General features: G+C 42.5%; 1 protein-coding gene and 1 non-coding gene across 5 annotated transcripts; both read left to right on the forward strand.

Moving 5' to 3' along the window:
* Window positions 1-942: 942 nt before the first annotated feature.
* Window positions 943-19,734, forward strand: LOC121295364 (zinc finger MYM-type protein 3-like). Of its 4 annotated transcripts, none has more exons than XM_041219882.1 (25): window positions 943-1,037; window positions 3,057-3,909; window positions 4,376-4,458; window positions 5,178-5,244; window positions 5,382-5,832; window positions 6,337-6,511; window positions 7,019-7,231; window positions 7,700-7,850; window positions 8,384-8,499; window positions 8,929-9,015; window positions 9,386-9,536; window positions 9,992-10,164; window positions 10,558-10,723; window positions 11,167-11,216; window positions 11,383-11,539; window positions 11,712-11,827; window positions 12,194-12,368; window positions 12,570-12,716; window positions 12,793-12,890; window positions 13,000-13,168; window positions 13,268-13,419; window positions 15,752-15,866; window positions 17,237-17,491; window positions 18,554-18,671; window positions 19,140-19,734. In XM_041219882.1, exons 2-25 carry the CDS (start codon window positions 3,075-3,077, stop codon window positions 19,336-19,338), a joined length of 4,419 nt encoding a protein of 1,472 aa, XP_041075816.1. In that variant the 5' UTR covers window positions 943-1,037; window positions 3,057-3,074; the 3' UTR covers window positions 19,339-19,734. The 4 variants fall into 4 exon arrangements, with proteins under 4 accessions (XP_041075816.1, XP_041075818.1, XP_041075815.1 ...); XM_041219884.1 differs by having other exon boundaries at window positions 956-1,024; XM_041219881.1 differs by lacking the exon at window positions 943-1,037 and adding an exon at window positions 1,933-2,131.
* trnac-gca lies at window positions 14,616-14,687 on the forward strand. Its single transcript has one exon. It is a non-coding gene; the product is annotated as a tRNA-Cys (tRNA).
* Window positions 19,735-19,783: the final 49 nt, after the last annotated feature.

Genomic DNA, 19,783 nt, shown 5'->3' on the forward strand with positions numbered 1-19,783 from the left:
GGCTTTTGAATAATATAAAAGAAGCTGATTAGCTGCTGTTGATGTCAATTTATTTTCAAGTTAGTGTGGCAGAACAGGCTGCGCAGTTCCAATGGCTTCAATTCAAAAGTCATTTAAATGCACGCTACAGTGTGTTGTGTTTTAATAATCTGTACAGTGATAATGCAGCTTTACAATATATTTATTCATTTCGCTTTTACAAAACCAGCAAAAATAAATATGATTTTTTTCATCAGCATATTTCATTCTTTCTTGAAGAATACTGTACATGCTGCCACGGCCAGGCTATTGCCGGCTGTGTTGCATTGGGGGTTATCGAGTTAGGAGAAGAGCCAAGAGGGTTGGGCTCCTCCCCAGATCTCAGTACTATACCAACAGCAAACACCAACGCCTCTCCTTTCCAGTTACAAGCAACATGTGTTACTTGTTATCACCTTTCCTCGTGAAGCTCTGGTGATCTCCCCCCAAAACTGATTATTGTTTATTAGTTTATTTCTTGTCAGAGGTCAATGATGACACGATGCGGTCCATGTTAAAGTTACTACTGTACAAGAACACTGCATTATTCCCTCATCAACTTATTTGTGAACCAAGGAAAGGGTGCAGTAGAAGAAACAGAAGGAGCGTCTGGGTAACCCAAACGTTTGTTTTGTGAATAAACCATGCATGTTTGTCACAACACCATCAATACACATACAGAATCAGCCCTATTGTGTGTTTTGCTCCTGCCGAGTAATGGCGCTCTAATGTATAGCAGCATCATACAACCTGGAAGAACGTATATATTAAATAGCTGCCATCAGGCGCTTCAGAGAATCAATTTCCGTCTTGTTTGCACTGTGACGGGTCTAAGGGTTTGTGAGGAGAGCAAAGATAGGCCGAACGCAATTATCACGATTGCCTTGCAGTGTTTACGCACACACACTCACTCACTGTCTGTGTTTAGCCGGCACTCTCCCCGGCTGTAACAGCAGAGCTGGAGGAGGTAGCTGGAAATTGAGGAACGATACAGGATCTGGAGCTGGTGGGTGTTTTTCGTGAGTGGCGTATTAATTATTACTATAACAGAATAATTGAAGTGTTTATCATTTGCATGCAAGCTAGATTTTTTGGTCAAAGCACGGTTTCTATTACAAGCTGGCATTATTCATCTTTTTATTTTTTATTTTTTTTGAAAAATTGCACAGTAGCATTTTTCGATCTTCTTGCGGAGTGCCTACGATAATAATGGCGGACTCGTGCAATGTGTGCTTAAACAAGCTTGGCGTTTATTTGTTAAAATCAGCTTTAAACGATGCAATCAAACACCGCACCGCTGAGCGTTGCAGAAGGTCAATGCGAAAACTCAGAGTTTGCATTTTCAGTGTTGTCTTTTTTATTAATTTCCTTTAGTTTACCGTGCTGTGTCACACCGTAAACACATATGTACATTTTCAAACGCTAGATATGTTTTCATTTTAAAGTTTTTTTTTTTTTTTACTAGAATGCGTTTTGAATAGAGGCCTCCCAAGGTGTAGCCTGTATCAGAAGTAGCAGTTAAACAGTTAATATAATCACTTCTGGCATACCCACTGGTTCGCCATGATTGTAAAGTGGTATATCATGATATCACATGTTGCACGGGGAAAATGTGTTGTAACACATACGTGTAACCGTGGATGTGTGTATTATTACAACTTTGCACGACTGTCGTGCAAAATGACAGCGGGCGGGTGATACGTATTGCAGTGTGTATACGCGTAAATGTGTACGTTTTTTTCTTCTTTTCTTGTTTTAAGTGTGCTTCAATGCAGTAAAGCCTATCGATACTGCCTCTTGCAGAAAGAAGCTAGTTTCTTGCCCCTCCCATTACAAAAACGGTGAAAATCCAGTCCGTGGTTTGGCTCTCACCGTCTCAAATCGAGTCTCGTCGATGGGGGGGGGGGGGGACATTGAGATCTCGCGAGGCTTCCTTCACGCCGCTCCAGCGTGGTCCAATCGGAGAGCAGGCCTTGCCTGTTTGCTCCAGAACGGTTACTGCTGCAAAAGCTGCTCGTTTTTAAAGTCACAGGCACCCGTTTTCCACGTTCGTTTGGACAAGCACTGTGAAATTAATGTCACTTTGTGGGGTAGGAATCTCGACACTATCCAGGTAACGCGTTTGCAGATGGGACTCATCAGCCGACAGCGAGGGGGCAGTGTTAAAAAAAGTGTGAAACTTGCACCGGGTGCCGAATTTCTAGAACAAAAATAAAAATGGAGTTACAAAATGTCTTCTGTTTACAGACTGCCTTTTGGAATACCGGATACCGTAGGGAGCTCAGATTGTCACCAAGCCGCGTGTTTCTGTAAGGCGTTTGGCATACAGGCCAGTTTTTGTGAAAGGATGTTGTCGTTCGGTACATACAAATAACACAGCTCCTTCACTGGGGCCTGGCTCCTGAATAACAGATTTGCACATTTTGATATTTTGTTACAATAAAAATAATAATAAAAAAACACGGGTCTTAAGTTGTCATGGTAATGTGGATAATGTGGCTTGCTATCGTTGTACTTAGTCAAAATTAGTGAATAATGACCTTCGTGCACCGAGCTTGTCAGTTATTAGTTCGAAAACGCATATGCCATTTTCTGAAATAAATTAATAACAGGACCCGTCTGTCGTATCGCAAAATGGCCTTTCCCCACGTAGCGCTGGGGTGTATGCTGTATGCACAGGATTTACAGGGTTAATGGATAGCACGCGTTTACTCCTGTGGTTTATCTTGGATGACAGTGGCGAATGATATCATAGGCGACGCCCAGTTAATTACCTAAATGTTGTTTTTGTTTATTTATTTGTGGTAGTAATATACTATAAAACGGTTCTATCTTCAGACCCAGTTTATGCCTGTTGTCAAATGCTTGCAGTACGGCACATAGTCTTGCGACTCAGCAATTAAGTTAAAACTATATAAAGTTGATAACAGCAGCCACAAATCTGCGATTTTTTTTTTTAAGAGGAAAAAACAAACAAGCATTTGTCTTAGCTATATCAGTTCATCCTGTTTTATCTTGATTTTTGTTTCTCACTACAGTGGATTTGCTGCCAAACTATGGATCCCAGTGAGCTTCCAGGGTCTCTAAACCCCTTCCAGCTTGCAGATGAGGCCTTGAGGAATGACTTGCTGACCATGCCCACCAGCATGGAGGTCCCCGGCAGCGCCTTGCTGGGGCTGGAGGAGTACAGCGCTGCCACGCCCACTCTGACTCAGTCCGAGAGGGTCAGGCAGAAGACACAGGACAGCTTGAGCATCTTGGAGAACCCGGACTCCTTGGAACTGTCCAAGACCCAGGTGGAGGAGTTCTACAGCAAAGTGTTCCCAGAGCCGTCTGGATCGGCGGGCCCCTGGCCAGCAGATGTGCCTAATTGCAGAGAAGCTGAGGCAGTGATGCCAAAGCTGTCTGGGGATGTAGAGATGGAGGAGGTTGAGGATTTGGTAGGGAAGGAGTTGGGGAATGACTTTGGCAGCCGAGAGGAGGCACCACAGCCACAAACGGAAGGGGAGCAGATAAAAAGTACACTGGTAGTGAAGCCCGAATTGAAAGCTGAAAGTAGCACTGTAAGCCCACCCTCATCTGTATCCCCGGCTGTATCTAACCAAGAGGTGTCTTTGGTAGGTGAGAAAGAGACTTGCTCCAAAGAGCTTGATGCTGAGCAGGGGGAGACCAAGCCTGAGCAGGGGGAGACCAAGCCTGAGCAGGGGGAGATCAAGCTTGCAGAAGTTGCCTCTTCAGCAGAATGCCAAACCTCTGCTGTAGAGAGCCTGGTGCAAATCAAAAATGAGTGTAAAGCTGAAGGTGATACAGCAGCAGAGGGCAGCAAAAGCCAACAAGCCAGCAGGGCCAAATTGGAAGAAAAGGCAGAGACACCACCAGCAGCTGCTAAAGGTGAGGCGATTCTGCAATCGCAGTACAAGCTGTTACTGTTGTTCAGCCTCAGTTCAAGTGAAATGTGCATTGTATGAGGGGGTCACTTTACACATTTTGTTATTTCTGATCAGTTACCAGTTGCTGTATAAAATACAAGCTGTGAAGGAGGCATTCGGTTTTGACTTCAGGGAGGCTTGAAAGACCATATAGAGATTTATTATAGATTTCCTTCAGGCAAAGTCCTGACTCATTGCAATTACAGCCGCTTTAAACACTGCTGAAACAAGACCACAGAACCTTAAAGTTGATGAACGGCTTTATAATTTCAGACATACAGATATTATGTTAGTGCATAAGGGATTATTGTGAATGTGTTATATGTAATGCAATGTGTTACTAAACACACACAATGAACACAGAAGATGGGTCTTGTTTGTAAGTTGTTAAAGCCAATCTGCTGAACGTTTTCCTGTCTCCTGCACAGATCAGACACAGGGGAATCTGGCAGCCTCGAGCCCAGACGAAAAAATTACTGATGCTTCAGAGGAAAAACCCAAAGGCAGGATGGTAACACACGCATTACTAAAGAACATAAGACAGTTTGCATTCACCACATCAATGCTCTTCCATTTCCTAGGAGCTTTCAAAACTTTGTCAAGTTGGTAAAGTTGTTATACATGCTGGTAAATTTATTATACCTCCTAGTGTTTTATCTGACTTACTGCTGGTTTTTCAGGCTCTGATTAGCACTAATCTTTGAGTACCTAATGTCATCTTGGGTAAGATTTTTGTATTGCTTGCAGGGGAGGTATGGTATAGTTTTTATATACTGTATGTTATTAAAGTTGACAGCCATCTATGGTTGCAAGACTGTATATTGGGGTAGTATTTGTAATTGATGAAGGGGTTCATACACCATGTTGGTGTTGGTTATAGCACACGTGTTTTCTGCACTTGGTTAAAAAAAGTTCTCTGTTTACTTGCCTTACTTTCACGTAGCCTATTACTATTTCACTTGCCAACCCTAATCCTACAGGGTGGGGACAGTTTCACTGTCCAGGTGAAATAACCAAACAAGTGCAGTCTAAAAGTAAGGCTTCAAACAGAGATTTCTTTAAATGCACATTTGTTTAAAATTAAATACGTGTTTGCAAAATATGTTTTTCATCCTACACAGGTAAGATTTATGGAATCTTTTTTTTTGTCACAACTACTTCAAATTGTAAACATTAAAAAAAAAAAAAAAAAAAAAAAAACAAGGCTTATCTTTCTGATGATTCTGTTAGGAAATGAGGAGAACTGAACGCTTTAGGAGAACCGAATCCCGGGGATCGACAGGACTTTCTGACAGTGGTGAGTGCTGTCTTTTTTTTTTTTTTTTGAGGTACAGTGGTGTTCAAAGAATGTTAGGTTTTCTACCTCCTTCCCCTGGTGTTACCCCATAAGTCACTGCACATCTGTGCACCCTGAACAGTTCTCTCCTTTTAAAGCTCAGTTATCCGATGACGACTCTGACGCCATGGTGGATGATCCCAACGATGAGGACTTCGTCCCGTGCAGCACCCCACGACGCTCCACTCGGATGTCTCTGCGCAACCAGAGGCCTCACACGCCGGCTATTGCTGCAGTCCCTCCTGGTGCACTCAGCCGGCCGAGGAGCACAGTGCACAGCGCGCCACCGAGCACAGTGCACAGCGCGCCACCGAGCACAGTGCACAGCGCGCCACCGAGCACAGTGCACAGCGCGCCACCGAGCACACCCCACAGCGCGCCGCCACGCTCACTCACCAAAATGTACTGCGCACACTGCAGGACCCCACTGCAGAAGGGGCAGACTGCCTACCAAAGGAAAGGGATGCCCCAGCTCTTCTGCTCTTCCATCTGCCTCTCTGCCTTCTCCAAGAAACCGCCAAGGAAGAAGCCTTGTGTGTTCTGCAAAAAGTAATTTTGGCTACATATTTATGTATTTTATTATCATGTACACTTCACCCGGTCTCTCAAGTTAAACTGTTTTCTCATGAGGACCTTGGGTGGGCTGGATGATTGTGAAATAAGACCGTTTTATAAGATCTGGTCACCTGTACATATCAACTTAGGAGAAATTATTGTGTGTGGTGTGTTTTTTTTTTTTTTTTTATATATATATATATATATATAAAATAACACAATACATACAGTAGTTACTTACAATTGTCAATCCCTTTCGACTTTCTTGTCTGTCTGCCGTGCACAAGGATACACTTAAGGCAAAGTGTTATATACTGGTAGGTTCTGAAATCTGGCGTTTTGACTAATTGCTTCATAATTTGTTATTTTTGTTATCCTTTGCTTTTCAGCTGACAGGATATTGAGGGACTTGTCAGTATGCCCTGCATGACTACCTTTCTGAAAGCAATACGTTGTATTAGCTTCACATTTGCTGCTGCTGTTCCTCTCTCTCCGCAGGGACATTTGGACTACAAAAGATTCCGTTGTCGCCCAGACTGGACCGGGAAACTCTTTCCAGGAGTTCTGTAATAAAACTTGCCTTTCACTTTACGAAGCCCAGTTACAAAAGGCGGCTGTTCCAACAGCTGATTCTACTGCCCCAAGATGTAGCATCTGCCACAAAGCAGGAGAGGTAAGAGAACTGTGCATCAATCCTGAGATGTCTTGCAGAGCGGCCAGCGCAGCGCTGCTTCCCTGAAGATTTTAAGTGCTCATCAGTGGACTCTCAGTCGTTTTTAAAAGCTGATTTTCAAAGTCATTTACTCAAAGTAGTCATTAGCACAATTGTTGCAAGATATCCTATGAAAGAAAATCACACCATGCACTCAAGCTTTAGATATGATTGTTTCCTTTCCCAGGTTAGGCATGGTCAATACTTGACTTCTTAGATTTTTTGGTTTTTCCTAGCTCTTTGTTTCTGGTGATTGTCTGCATTCTTACCACTGAGCTGAATCCATCACATTCAGTGTCCTGTGTACTTTTTGACATATATCCTAACGGGAAAGAAACTTTACACGGGTTTTTTTTATTTTTATTGAATGGTAAGATTATGAAATATGTAGCACAAGTAAAAACGTGTATTTTCCAGTTTGAGGTTCTTCCTAATGATATACAAATAAACAAATACATGTTTTTGCAGATCCAGCATGAAGTGAGCAGTGGCAATATGGTCCACCGTCTTTGCAGTGACACCTGCTTTACCAAGTTCAGAGCCACAAAGGGGCTGAAAACAAACTGCTGTGATAACTGTGGGGTGTACATCTACAACAAAGGGCTTCCTCTCGAGTACCTCTTTCACGAGGGACAGCAGAAGAGGTTCTGCAACTCTGCCTGCTTAGCTATGTACAAGAAGGTGAGAAGAGCCTACTTTGTCCTGAAACATCCCAGAAATTTACCGTGTGTACGGTGCAAACTTCAGTTTCTTGCTATATAGACAGTTCAGTGGGTTTAAAAAGAAACTTTCAGCACTTTGGAAGTCACTACCAACCATTATCAGAGAATCTACAACTGAAGCCAAATTTAAAAAATCCTGTAAGATTCACTTATTTTCTTCTGCTTTTTCTTAAACTCTTTCTTTACTGCAGACTGCAGTGCTTTTTATAATATTTTTATGATTTTATTTTTATATGTATTTTATTTATGTACTTATATCATTTTTTTGATTGCTGTTTGTTTTGTACAGCGCCTTGAGACACCTTAGTGTGAAAGATGCTATAATAATTTAGTTGTTATTAAAACAGAGTGCATTGGGTGCTGCCAGAGTAAACTGTGAGAATAGTATATCATTCTATAATTCATTTCTGCTTCTCCACTGTTCCAGAAAAATACCAAAGTGTACCCGTGCATGTGGTGCAAGACTCTGTGCAAGAACTTCGACATGCTCTCGAGTGTGGGCCGCAATGGCAAGATGGGACTCTTCTGTTCTGTGTGCTGCATCACGTCTCACAAAGTCAAGAACGCAGGGCCCACAGGTACCGATCTGCTTTCCCTTCAACATCTCAAGCCGGCCAGCCTCCCTCACAGTTTGGAGCAGGTTCTAGTTTTCTAAGGGAATTAATTTTTGTTTCCTCTCAAATAAATTGCTTCGTACTATATCCCCAGCGCATTGATGGATTTTACTTGATTAACTTCCAGGCTAGTTAATGACAGGGACCATGATGCAGCTACCTGTACACGAGTGCATTATGGAGACGGTATATACTCATCTTGAGATTGAATTCAAACTATTCTTGAAGCCCCTTTTTCGAAATGATCAAAGTAGCTGAAACTATGAAAGCTATAGCCAGTTGTTTAGTGCCAGCGCTGCCCAAAGTGCCCCAAACCATCACTTTCCTTGATCACAGTTGTTTTGTTATTGGGTGCTTTTAAAAATAAAAAGAACAGCAGCCCCATAGTTAAAATTTAATCTTAAACCTAGTGAATGGAAAGCTATTGAGTTGCAGTCCTACCAGTGCCAGTGTGAAAGCTACAGTTCCTCTGATCATCTGTCTTGTGTTGTTTTTAGTTCCTCCCAAGCCGTGCAGCTTCTGCAGGCGCAGTCTGTCAGACCCGGGGTATTACAACAAGACCGACAGGGTGGTCAGTCAGTTCTGCAGTCCCAGCTGCTGGACTAAATTTCAGGTATTTAAAATATTAATGATAATGTGCCAGAACACCTCTGGATGGTTAACAGGCTGTCAGCTGAACACCATAGTGATTCTTGTGGTCTCAATTTACTGAATCTTTTTATAAACAAGCTCCACTTGGCAAAGCCCTGCACTATTTGCAAAAGCAGTCTTACCAGTGACGTTTTACTGAGTGTGACAGAGGGTGTCTATTCAACTAAACAGTCCTGGATCTGAAATCACTGCTGCCGTTGAAACTATTAAATGCCTCCAGCCCCCAGTTCCCTACTTTTGTTTCCATATTTTTACTGATAGAAGCAGACAAACTAGTCTTGCATACACTGTATGTAAGTTTATATTCTTTGTAGTCAATAAATTGACAGGTTACTCTGTAATTAAATTAAGAAACACACTTTTATCTTTTACTGCTTTTCTTTCCCACCAGCAATCCAGCCCCGAAGGTGACATCCATTTAAACTGCCACTCCTGTCACAATCTATTCAGCGGCAAGCCTGAAGTACTGGACTGGCAGGTAGTGTGTCTCATTGCTGTTTAATTCAGAATCTTTTAAACTACTGCACGCTCACTGTCCTCCAAAATTCGGTATGGAAATGTGACAATATGCACCTGGAGTGGAAATAGGACTCCCAGTGTACAGCAGTCCGGCCCAAGCTAGGTTTTACTGTTAGCTTAAGTTAGTCACACTTGAGCTTGAGCAGTCAAACTATTGAGGTCACAGGCTTTGTCTAACGAAACCCCCATTAAAACCTGGCCTGACTCAATCTGCCGTGCACTGGGAGTAGTATTTTATACTTTACATGGCCTGAGCCCACAAACCAGCTTCCAGTGAGCACAAGCCTCTTGCTGTGTTAAAATACTCTTTAATTCTGTTTGCTTATAAGAACACCATCTACCAGTTCTGCTGTAAAGAATGCTGTGAGGATTACAAGAGGCTGCACGGGGTGGTGTCGGTCTGCGAGCACTGCAAACAGGAGAAGCTGCTGCATGAAAAGATCAAGTTTTCAGGAGTGGAAAAGAATTTCTGCAGTGAAGGTCATTAATGCTGGCGTGGAACTTACTTATTCTTTCGGTTTTTAATGTTCTCAGTACACAAGGCAACTGGGGTTCCAGGGATGGAAATAAGACTCCCGTTGCATAGCAGTTTGATCCATTCCTGGTTTTAATATGAGTTTAATAAGGCACACCTGAGCTTGTTACCTGTAGACTGTGGCTAATCAAGCTTGTTGTAAAACCTGGAATGGGTGAAACTGCTATGCAATTGGAGTTGGGATTTCATGACTGTGATATAGTGTATTGGTTCTCAAACTGGGGTTCGGAGGGAAACACTTTTTTAAAACATGTTTATGTAATATACAGAAAAGTAAATAATCTTTTCACTGTCGTGGGGAGAGACTGGCCTTGTGATACTTGATAAAAAAAAAAAATCTTTCCCTTAGCTTCATTGTTTCACCGTGGTTTAACTTATAAGCTACTTTTTCTCTCCACAGGCTGTATATTACTGTATAAGCAGGACTTCACTAAGAACCTGGGCCTGTGTTGCATTACTTGTACATACTGCTCCCAGACATGCAAAAGAGCTGTAACAGAAGAGCTGGATGGCAACACCTGGGATTTCTGCAGCGAGGAATGCAAAACCAAGTACCTGCTCTGGTACTTTAAGGTTTGTGTGTGCTTTTAACATTCCCGTCACCTTTTTATATTTAAACACGACAATCTGGGGAGCTGGAATGAATCTGAAAAGCCTACCGCCTCGACTGCGGCTGCTGTATGTTCTGGAAACTCCTTGGGTGAAGTCTTTACTGCACTTGGTACACGGCTGTATTAGTTCGACCCGTCTTGCTCATTTGGTTGTTAGTAGTTTACTGCTCCAAATCTCATCAAGCAGCTTCTTGAAGGTATAGATTAACCTTTGCACTGCCACATTCCCATTTTACTTCCTGTTTTATAAAGCATTTGAGATTAAGCTACGGGGTCTTTTAATTTTTGTTTATAAAAACTCCAGTTTTCTAGCAATAACTTAACATAACTACATCCTCTTTTTTTTTGCACGCAGGGAGCCAGATGCCATGGCTGCAAACGGCAAGGGAAGCTTTTGGAAACCATACACTGGCGTGGGGAGATCAAACACTACTGTAACCAGCAATGCCTCCTGCGGTTCTACAGCCAGCAGAACCAGCCCAACCTGGACACTCAGAAGGGGCCGGAGAGCTTGCTAAACAGTACGTTCAGCTGGGAGCTTGCACCATGCTGGTGGAATCCACAGCTGCATTTTAATGAGAGCAATTTGCTTTACCAGGTAGTCCACCTGGATTGCAACAACGACAAGTTATTTTTAGGGGTAACCTTGGGATAACACACAGGTGGATGATGCAATCCAGGTTAACTTAAGCCCCTTGGCCACAGTCATCATTTCCAGCATTTTCCATTCGCAGCCAGGCTGCTGTTTCACACATGAATAAATGAGAAATACACAGCATGAATGAGATCGTATGGCTGAGGGTTGTGATGTAGCTATTCTCTTAATTTTGATGTTTGGCAATCTACAACAGCAAAGTAATATTTTTTTTTTAATTAAGCACTATAAGGTATTTTATATGCATCTTGAAGTTCCTGGTAATTGGTAACTGTTAAAATTCTTTAACTTGCATTATTGCTTTTGCAGAACATACGCAAGAGTTGAAAACATCAACCACTGCTGCTAAGAAATTTGAAGTAAGTGGCTTCGGTTTTTAGCATGAAACAGAAATGGCACAGGTGAAACAGTCTGTACAGTTTCTTGTGGATAGCTACAGAGCCTGACAGTGAAATATACATACTTGTAGTTGTAGAAGTTAGGATTAATGCTGTGTTGGTAACTGAACATGTGTCTTTGCTGCAGCCTGCTGAGAAGACACAAGCAGCCGAGCTCCCCCCCTCCCTGTCTCCTCCTCCCTTACCCACTGCCCGCAAGAACAAGGCTGCCATGTGCAAGCCACTGATGCAGGACCAAGAGGTGTCCTGCAGACCTGAGATGATGTCAGTAGGTTGCCAGACAGGTACTGAACTACAAATGTTTTTGTATTTTTCATCAGACATTAGCTATGCAATGTATCTTAGTGCAATGTTTTTACTACCCAGATAAAAACTTTAAAGTCATGCCGAAGCCTGAATGATTCACATCTAACTTTTGCAGCTTTTTGGTCACTGCTCCCTTTTGGTGTGTTTCAGAGGAAGACTGGAAACCACAGACGGTTGTTATCCCCATCCCAGTCCCTGTCTTTGTGCCAGTGCCTATGCATATGTACTGTCAACAAACACCAGTGCCTTTCACCATGCCGATCCCAGTAAGTGCTTTACTGTAGAGCTCTGCACTTAGCTTGTCAGGAGATCACTTGGGCACAGCGTGCACGTTAACCGAAATCTTGCCAGAGGACATAAAAACCCAGTAGAGAAATAATTACAAAGAAAAGCATTGTACAGACTGAAACAGACTGGCGAACATTAAACGAACATGGATTATTAGGAGTCAGAATAGAAGCAGGTAGACGCATTTTCAATGCAGTCTAGTCTATGGTGAAGGAAACGCTAAAACTTAGTTTCACAGACGCTGATTAGCACTGGGCCTTGGGACACCTTACGTTGTTAATTAACCAACCAAAGATCTCCTTTGAAAGCCACAGTTGTGTTTGATTGTACTTTGTGCTAAATAGGTCCCAGTTCCTATGTTTCTTCCAACCACCCTGGAGAGTGCTGATAAGATCGTAGAAACGATTGAGGAGCTGAAAGTGAAGATCCCATCCAACCCGCTCGAGGCAGACCTTCTCGCCATGGCGGAGATGATTGCAGAGGCCGAGGAGATGGATAAAGCATCCTCCGATCTCTGTGGTAGGGGTTTTACACGCCATCAAACTCTTAAACTGTAATGCAGTGTATGATAATACTGCGGAAAAAAAATACAGGCTGAAAAAAAATATGTATATTTCATAACGCTCCTTTTTGTAGTAATTGTCGTTCTAATTATAAAAGGCTGTGTTCCGTAAATCGGATGGGTAATGGGATGAAGGCTTGTTCCCCACCTATTCCTAGATCTCGCCAGCAATCAGAGTGCAGAGGGCTTGCTGGAAGACTGCGATTTGTTTGGACCAGCCCGAGACGATGTTCTGGCGATGGCAGTCAAAATGGCGAACGTTTTGGATGAGCCGGTTCAGGACTTAGAAGCAGATTTTCCTAAAAGTACGTAAGGCTATAAAACACAAATATACACATTTATTATAAATTCCTGAATTCAACTTTAAGAATTTCTCTTTAGCACCCTTAGATCCCAGTGTTGACTTCCTTTTCGACTGTGGACTCGTGACCACCGATGACGATCATACAGAACATGAGCTTCCCAGAGTTGTAAGAAAGGTGAGTCTGCACTGGGGGGAGAGACTTTGCTGGAACCCTCCCCCACCTCCCCCCCCCAAAATCCTGGCAGATCAGGTCTCTGATGCCAGCCTTGCTGTCTGTGTTCAAGGGCCAGAAACGGATACTGCTGTCGGAGAGCTGCTCCCGAGACTCGATGAGCAGCCATTCGGGATGCACGGGGTTAAATTATTCCTACGGAGTGAGCGCCTGGAAGTACTGGGCTCAGACCAAGCATTCCGGCAATGAGGGCGGAAAAAACGAAGAGCTACGATTTGGCCGTGAGTTTGCTTTAGAATTGATTTCGTGTGGTCAAATAAATCGGTCTTTAATACAAATTGGGAGCTGAATCGTCTTTTTAATTTTATTTATATCTACAGCTAAACCAATGATGATAAAAGAGGATATCCTTACTTCCACTGCTGCTGAACTGAACTATGGACTGGCGCAGTTTGTGAAGGAAATCTCTCGACCAAATGGGGAAAGATACGATCCAGACAGCATTTACTACCTGTGCCTTGGAATACAGCAGGTTAGTGTGATTAACTGAAGACGCTGTTTGTGGCTCTGATCAGTGTTGTGCATGTATTTATTACTTTCTGTAGGTATGCATTATTCACCTGCAAGGGGTTTGGAACACTGCTTTTATAAAGGAATTTTAACCCTCACACAACGAGGAATTGCTCAGTCAGGACCTTAATGTTTCTGCTGCTAATTGCAACTAGTTGTTTTTTTTTTTTTTTTTTTGTTATTCATGTCAAAGTGTGTCCTTCCATTTTTGTGTTGTCCTGCTTTATGCTCAAACTATTTATTATTTCAATCCAAATGATTTCTACTGTAAGTACTGCTAGCTATTTATTTGCCCTCCTGTTATGATAAGCATTTATTTTTCAAATCTCTGGGCTCTTGGCAGCATCAGTGCAGAAGGTGTAAGGTCCTCTCTTCATCACAAACAGGATGTTTGTTTGTGGGCCCCATGCTGGGTTTCAGAATGGGCTCTAAAGTGCTGACAGCACCTGCTTTGCATGTGTGAAGTGAATTAATGATCAGTCTGTATTTGTTTATTTAGCAGACGTCTTTATCCAAGGTGACTTAGAGACTAGGATGGAGAGCAGGGGAAACTGCGCTGAAATACAATAAGTGATTCCTGATTTACCCCAAAAAAAACAACAACAAAAAAATGTTTAAAACCTTTTACACAGAAACAATGCACAGGCTTGACTGTCGATGGCATTCAAATGATACGGTGGGTCGCTGCATTGCCTCAGAATTTACAGTAGTATTGTTTACATAACTGGGCTGTAATAAAGCCTATCCCTTTACTGTACAGGTGTGTGCCATAACTGCAAAAAAAAAAGAGTCTTATGCAAATAGCTTTGTCATGTTTGCCAGGCTCAGTGAACTGACTCATTAATTTAAAAATGTTAAATAATTGACTGTGGTAAAAGCATGTGCATCTCATTTTCCAAGAGCTAACCGGGTAGATTGGAAGAACACAGCAGCTTGTCATGCATGCGTTCTGAGAGCAATCTTACAGAACACTTCGACTGGAATGCAGTCCCTCACAGTCTCTGTGCTGGACAGCATTTCCCTAACTTGCAGGCAAAATATCACAAGCATATACCTTTCTGCTGTAAATGCAAATAATTCCCAGCTGGTGAAGAGGACTGCTAAGCAAACCTTTGTTTGCATTTGTAGGCAGTGTGTGGAAGGCTGTGACAGGCAGCTGGGGGTATAGCTCAGCGGTAGAGCATTTGACTGCAGATCAAGAGGTCCCTGGTTCAAGTCCGGGTGCCCCCTTGTAACTTTGTTTTTAATATATAAAACAGCTTTTAGAACAGTGGGGTTCTTGTGTTTTATGCCCCACCTTTTAGCTGTGATGGAAAATGAAGGGAACCTGAAAGCATTGTTTAGTTTCTAACAAGACAAAGTGAAAATATATTTATTTTTAATTTTTTCAAGAATTTCAATTATTAGGACTTATTTCCATGTAAGACACTCAAACTTAATTAGTTACAGGCCAGCAGAATTACTTGGTGCTGAAATAGTTAAGATAATTCTGAAGTGCTTCCCTGCTGTAATTTCTAAGCCGTGCCACTAGGAGGCACTGGCAAGCAGTACTCGGTGTGTCTGGTCAGTACACATGTGTCTGGTGTTCTGTGTTCTGGAATTACTTGTAATATCTCTGTTGAAATGCCACTATCCCAGGCTTCCTGTTTGTTCATCCTGATGTTGAAATGTGGATTCATCTAATTGTTTTGAGATGAGCCTTACTGTTTGGAACACAAAGCACAATCAGGAAAAGATACAATATGCATGATCTGTGTTGAACCCTTTGCTGGGGGTAAAAAAGTCATAATAACTGTACCTACCCAAATGTTTCTCACATCAATGCATTGGTGCACAACGTTAACTTCCTGACTTTAAGTATCTACTTATTCATTCAAATTAAGTGCGGTGAGGTGTTGACCCTGAGAATCATACAGCTTGATTTCTGTGAAAGAGCGCTCCCATTCTGCTTCCCACAGTGTGCTAAAGGGTTAAGTTAATCGCTGTGGGATTCCTGTTTCTACACATCTGGCATCTGCTGGTTTATGGGAAAGTTCTTTCAAGCCGCAGGAAACTGTGCCAACTAGAAGCAGGCTCAAGGACAAGGACTAAGTGTGCTTTACAGTAAACGACCGGTTTCCGATGACTGTGTGTTTTCATTATTTTTACTAAGTATGCTTTACAATGAACTACCAGTTTCCGATGGCTGTGTGTTTTCAATATTTTTGATTCGTATTTCAGACAAGATGTTGTTTTTATAACCTTGCTTTATCTCTATAGTGTATATCATTTGTTTATTTTTTATTTTTTTGCAGTACCTTCTGGAGAACAATCGAATGGTCAACATCTTCACGGATTTGTTCTATCTGACTTTTGTACAAGAACTTAACAAGATGTTAAAGGGCTGGCAGCCCGCGATATCCCCGACTGGTATGTTGTGTGGCATGCTTTCAAACCTGGCAGAGCATCAGCCTTTTAGTAACTTTCAAAACCAAAAATCTATCTAAATACTGCCATAGAGATAATACAGATTTTGTTTTTCTCTTTTAGTGAATTTCTGTCTATAAACATATTGAAAGTGGCAGAAAGGGTCAGTTTTTATATTGATTTTTTTAAAGTATGGCAGGATTTAGATCCGACACTAAGATCAGATTAATACAGCCCCATTAACTCTGAACTGTAGCTCTCCGGAAGCCCTCAGGAAACGCCCACCAGCACCAGTATCCTTCTCTACAACAGCAAGACTGTGGCTCTTGACTCTGAATATCTTGAAGGATGCAGGCGTTCTAGGAATCTACAAGACGGGTCCCTGGGTGTCCTGGGATCCGAAGGGTTAATTTCCAGTACTTCAAATGCACCGCATTTTTTAGATACCTTGTCCGCGTCGGTGGCCGTCAGGGCTGGAGTGAAAGTGCGTGAGAGATGAAGATGGATTGCGCTGGGTTACTTGTTGAACCTCTTTCTGTAACTAATATCTAAATATATTCCCAGGGCGTGGGGTGCCGATGTTTTGAGTCTATATTAAAGCGCATCATGTATTTTGGAGCACTGACGCTGCACATTTCAGTGCTATAAAATCTCCTTCCTCGTGCCCCCATTATTAACCTCTGATCCTTGGGGTTCTGAACCACTGGCTTATCTTTACTCTAATGCTGAAATAAATACCAGGCAAGCAAAGTCTGCTGTCGTCTCAAATCTGTAAAGAAAACCCTCGGAATGAATGAGGTATTGCTTGGGAGGAGCAGCTGGGTGTGGCTTTTAAATAACATCCTGTATTTGATGTTCAGAGATTATGTTATTAAACTTTCTTTTTGGTCGGTACAGTATGGTAGGCAGGGTTGGGGTTTGGTAATACTAGCACAGCTGGAGTGAATGTTGGCACACTGCCGATAGCATAGGGAACATTCCCAAGAAAAATGACTTTAGTATAGGAAACTGACCAAAATTCTTCTATAAAATATTAGAAAGCATGCAACCAGGACCAATTAAGATGCGGAAAGACCTGTTGAAAATGCTTTATTTAATTTCTTATGCTTGTAGCAGCATCAGTACTCAGAAATAAACATTTAGCCAATTAAGGATTGTAGTTGAGAATAAAAAGAGAAGACATGTAGGTATAAACAGAGTTCTCGTTTCTGTGATATTTAGATAAATGCTGTCTTTTAAACGTGTGACACAACTGAGCACCAAACACTTTTGACTCTGAAGTGACGTTGACTTTTCGCACAGGTGTTTGAGATTTAGAAAATGAATGGGGGTTCCTGGCTGAATTGTGACCCCCATCCGGCGTGTGTTTCCAGGTACGATCCTCTCTCGGGTGGAGGAGGAGCATCTGTGGGACTGCAAGCAGCTGGGGGTGTACTCTCCCTTCGTCCTGCTCAACACCCTGATGTTCTTCAACACCAAGTACTTCGGCATGAGGACGGTGGAGGAGCACCTGCAGCTGTCCTTCACCAACGTGGTGCGTCAGTCCAGGAAGTGCTCCATGCCCAGGGGCGTGGGCAAGGTAGTCAGCATCCGCTACTGGCCGTCTGTGCGCAGCAAGAAAGGCAGAGGTACTGCACTGCATCCCCTGAGAGAGATTGCTTTAGGTTGTGAGTGCCTTTCAGGGAATTGAGACACTATACACACACGTTGCACACATCTTTTAGATTAAACTGCTGAAGACATTTGGCACATTCCTTAACCTCCTTTTTAATAGAGTTGACACTGGAGGGATGGATCTTGTCGACCGCTTCTCCTGATTTTGTGATTTTAAAAAGAAAACGGATGCCACATTTTAAACAGCAGCGTGATGCTGTAGGTTAGTTTTTTACTGCATACAGCACAGCCGTTACCTAGACATCCTGAGCTAAACTCGAAGACACCAGACTAATTCAAGTCAGCATGTTGTTTGCTTTGATCTTACTTGAAGAGTTAGTGATGTCTCTTTAGTTGAGGAGTCTCGATTTTTGCCCTCCCCCCACTATTGGAGTTCTTTTCTGAGTGTGTCTCCATTCTATTTATAACCCTAGTGTGGAGACCTCTGAAGTGTTGTTCAGAGAGAGAGAGCTGAAAGATGGTATGTGAAATGTAACTCTTTTGCTCTGTTCACTCTCTATTACTGCTCTAGCTAAGACCAGAAAGCAGATGATCTGATACTTTTTTCCACTACTGTGAAGCGAGGATAAAAGCTTTATGATAAATAACGTATTTGTTCTTCATCCTACAAGTAATGTGACCTTACACAGATGTTCCTTCGGCATTTTTATTTTATTTTTATTTCTCTAACAGACAGATGTGACTTCACATTGCCAGAAAAGTTTCTGAGTAAAGAGCGCACACTTGCAGTATACAGACAGGTTGAGGCAGTGTTCATTAAGAGCTTGAATGTGAGATATAAGTCAAATGATCTGGCAAAACAGTTGCTGAATGCACACGGTCTGCTGCATACATCGACTTCTGTTTTCAGTCAGAACCAACATTTATTGAGCAAAGGCTAAGCCAGGAATGACAGTTTTGAAACCGTGTTAAACATCGCAGTGCAGAGAAGTCTTTTGGCTTGGTGTCCAGTTTAAAAATAAGTTGTTATATTTAATTCTCATATAAAGTTTTTATTTCTGTTTTTGTCCCTGCAGAAAGCAGCCTGGGAAAGAGGAAACGGGAGGAAGAAGGAACGATTCTGGAGCAACTGGAAAACAGGCTGAACCCGCTGAGATGTCCAGTGAAGTTTTTTGAGTTCTACCTGTCGAAATGGTAAGGACAGGACCTGCTGTCCAACAGGGGGACAGGGGAAAATATGGATGGCATGTGTGCTATACCATGGGAATAGGTCCAGAGTGTCGCTAAAGTGTGTGTGTGTGTGTGTGTGTGTGTGTGTGTGTGTGTGTGTGTGTGTGTGTGTGATCGTAACTGTCTGACTGCCACTCATCAACCACCTCTCAAGTAAGATTCCCATATCCCTGTGAAAGGGGTTAACGATTACACTTTCATTCTGTTTATTTATTTATTTTTATCCAACAGCCTTTCTGAGATGCCTGTTCTGGAAGGGTGCTTTTTAAATGCAAGTTTGATTGACTGATTGATTTAAGTGGCTTATTTTTCAATGTCTTTTATCCAAGCGTTTTGTTCTAGTCTTGTGTTTTTGTTTTGTTTTTTCTGGCCGAGTCTTTTTTTAAAAGCATTCTGGACCAGCTGTAACTCCAGTGGTTGTTGTTCCTTCAGCCCGGAGAACATGAGGAGCAGGAACGACGTGTTCTATCTGCAGCCGGAGCGCTCGTGCATCGCGGAGAGCCCTCTGTGGTACTCCGTCATCCCCATGGACAGGAGCATGCTGGAGAGCATGCTGAACAGGATCCTGGCGGTGAAGGAAATCTACGACGACCACCACACCGGGGAGGAGCTAGAGGATGACATCGCCTGAGGGGCTCCTCTTTTAATGTACTTCAGGACCTGTAAATAACCAGGAGACCAGTGTTTGGTGAAACAGCATTGCTGCACTTCGCTTGTTTGGCAGGTCATAGTTTAATAACTAGCGTTGGGAATTGTACAGTGTGCAATCCGAAGTATTAATAAGGTTTAAGGGACTCCTTGTACATCTTGTGCCATGTTATCCCAGTATGTTTCACTGACCTCCCACCTAAGCTGTTGGTGAGCTTACGTCTGTTGTCTTTCTCTGTCCTGTCTCGCTCAACCAGTCTCCTAACAAATTACTCCTTTTATTTTGAACACTAGCTGTGTAGTAATTTGGAATTAACGGACTGGATTTTTACAGGACCTAAAGGAATGTCCCTGTTAAAATAAATGCAATCCAAACTTGTATACTTTGTAGAGCAGAGTTTATAAAGCACTTCCATGAGATCTTCATA

This window comes from Polyodon spathula, chromosome 20, assembly GCF_017654505.1.
Source record: "Polyodon spathula isolate WHYD16114869_AA chromosome 20, ASM1765450v1, whole genome shotgun sequence".
Lineage (NCBI taxonomy): Eukaryota > Metazoa > Chordata > Actinopteri > Acipenseriformes > Polyodontidae > Polyodon > Polyodon spathula.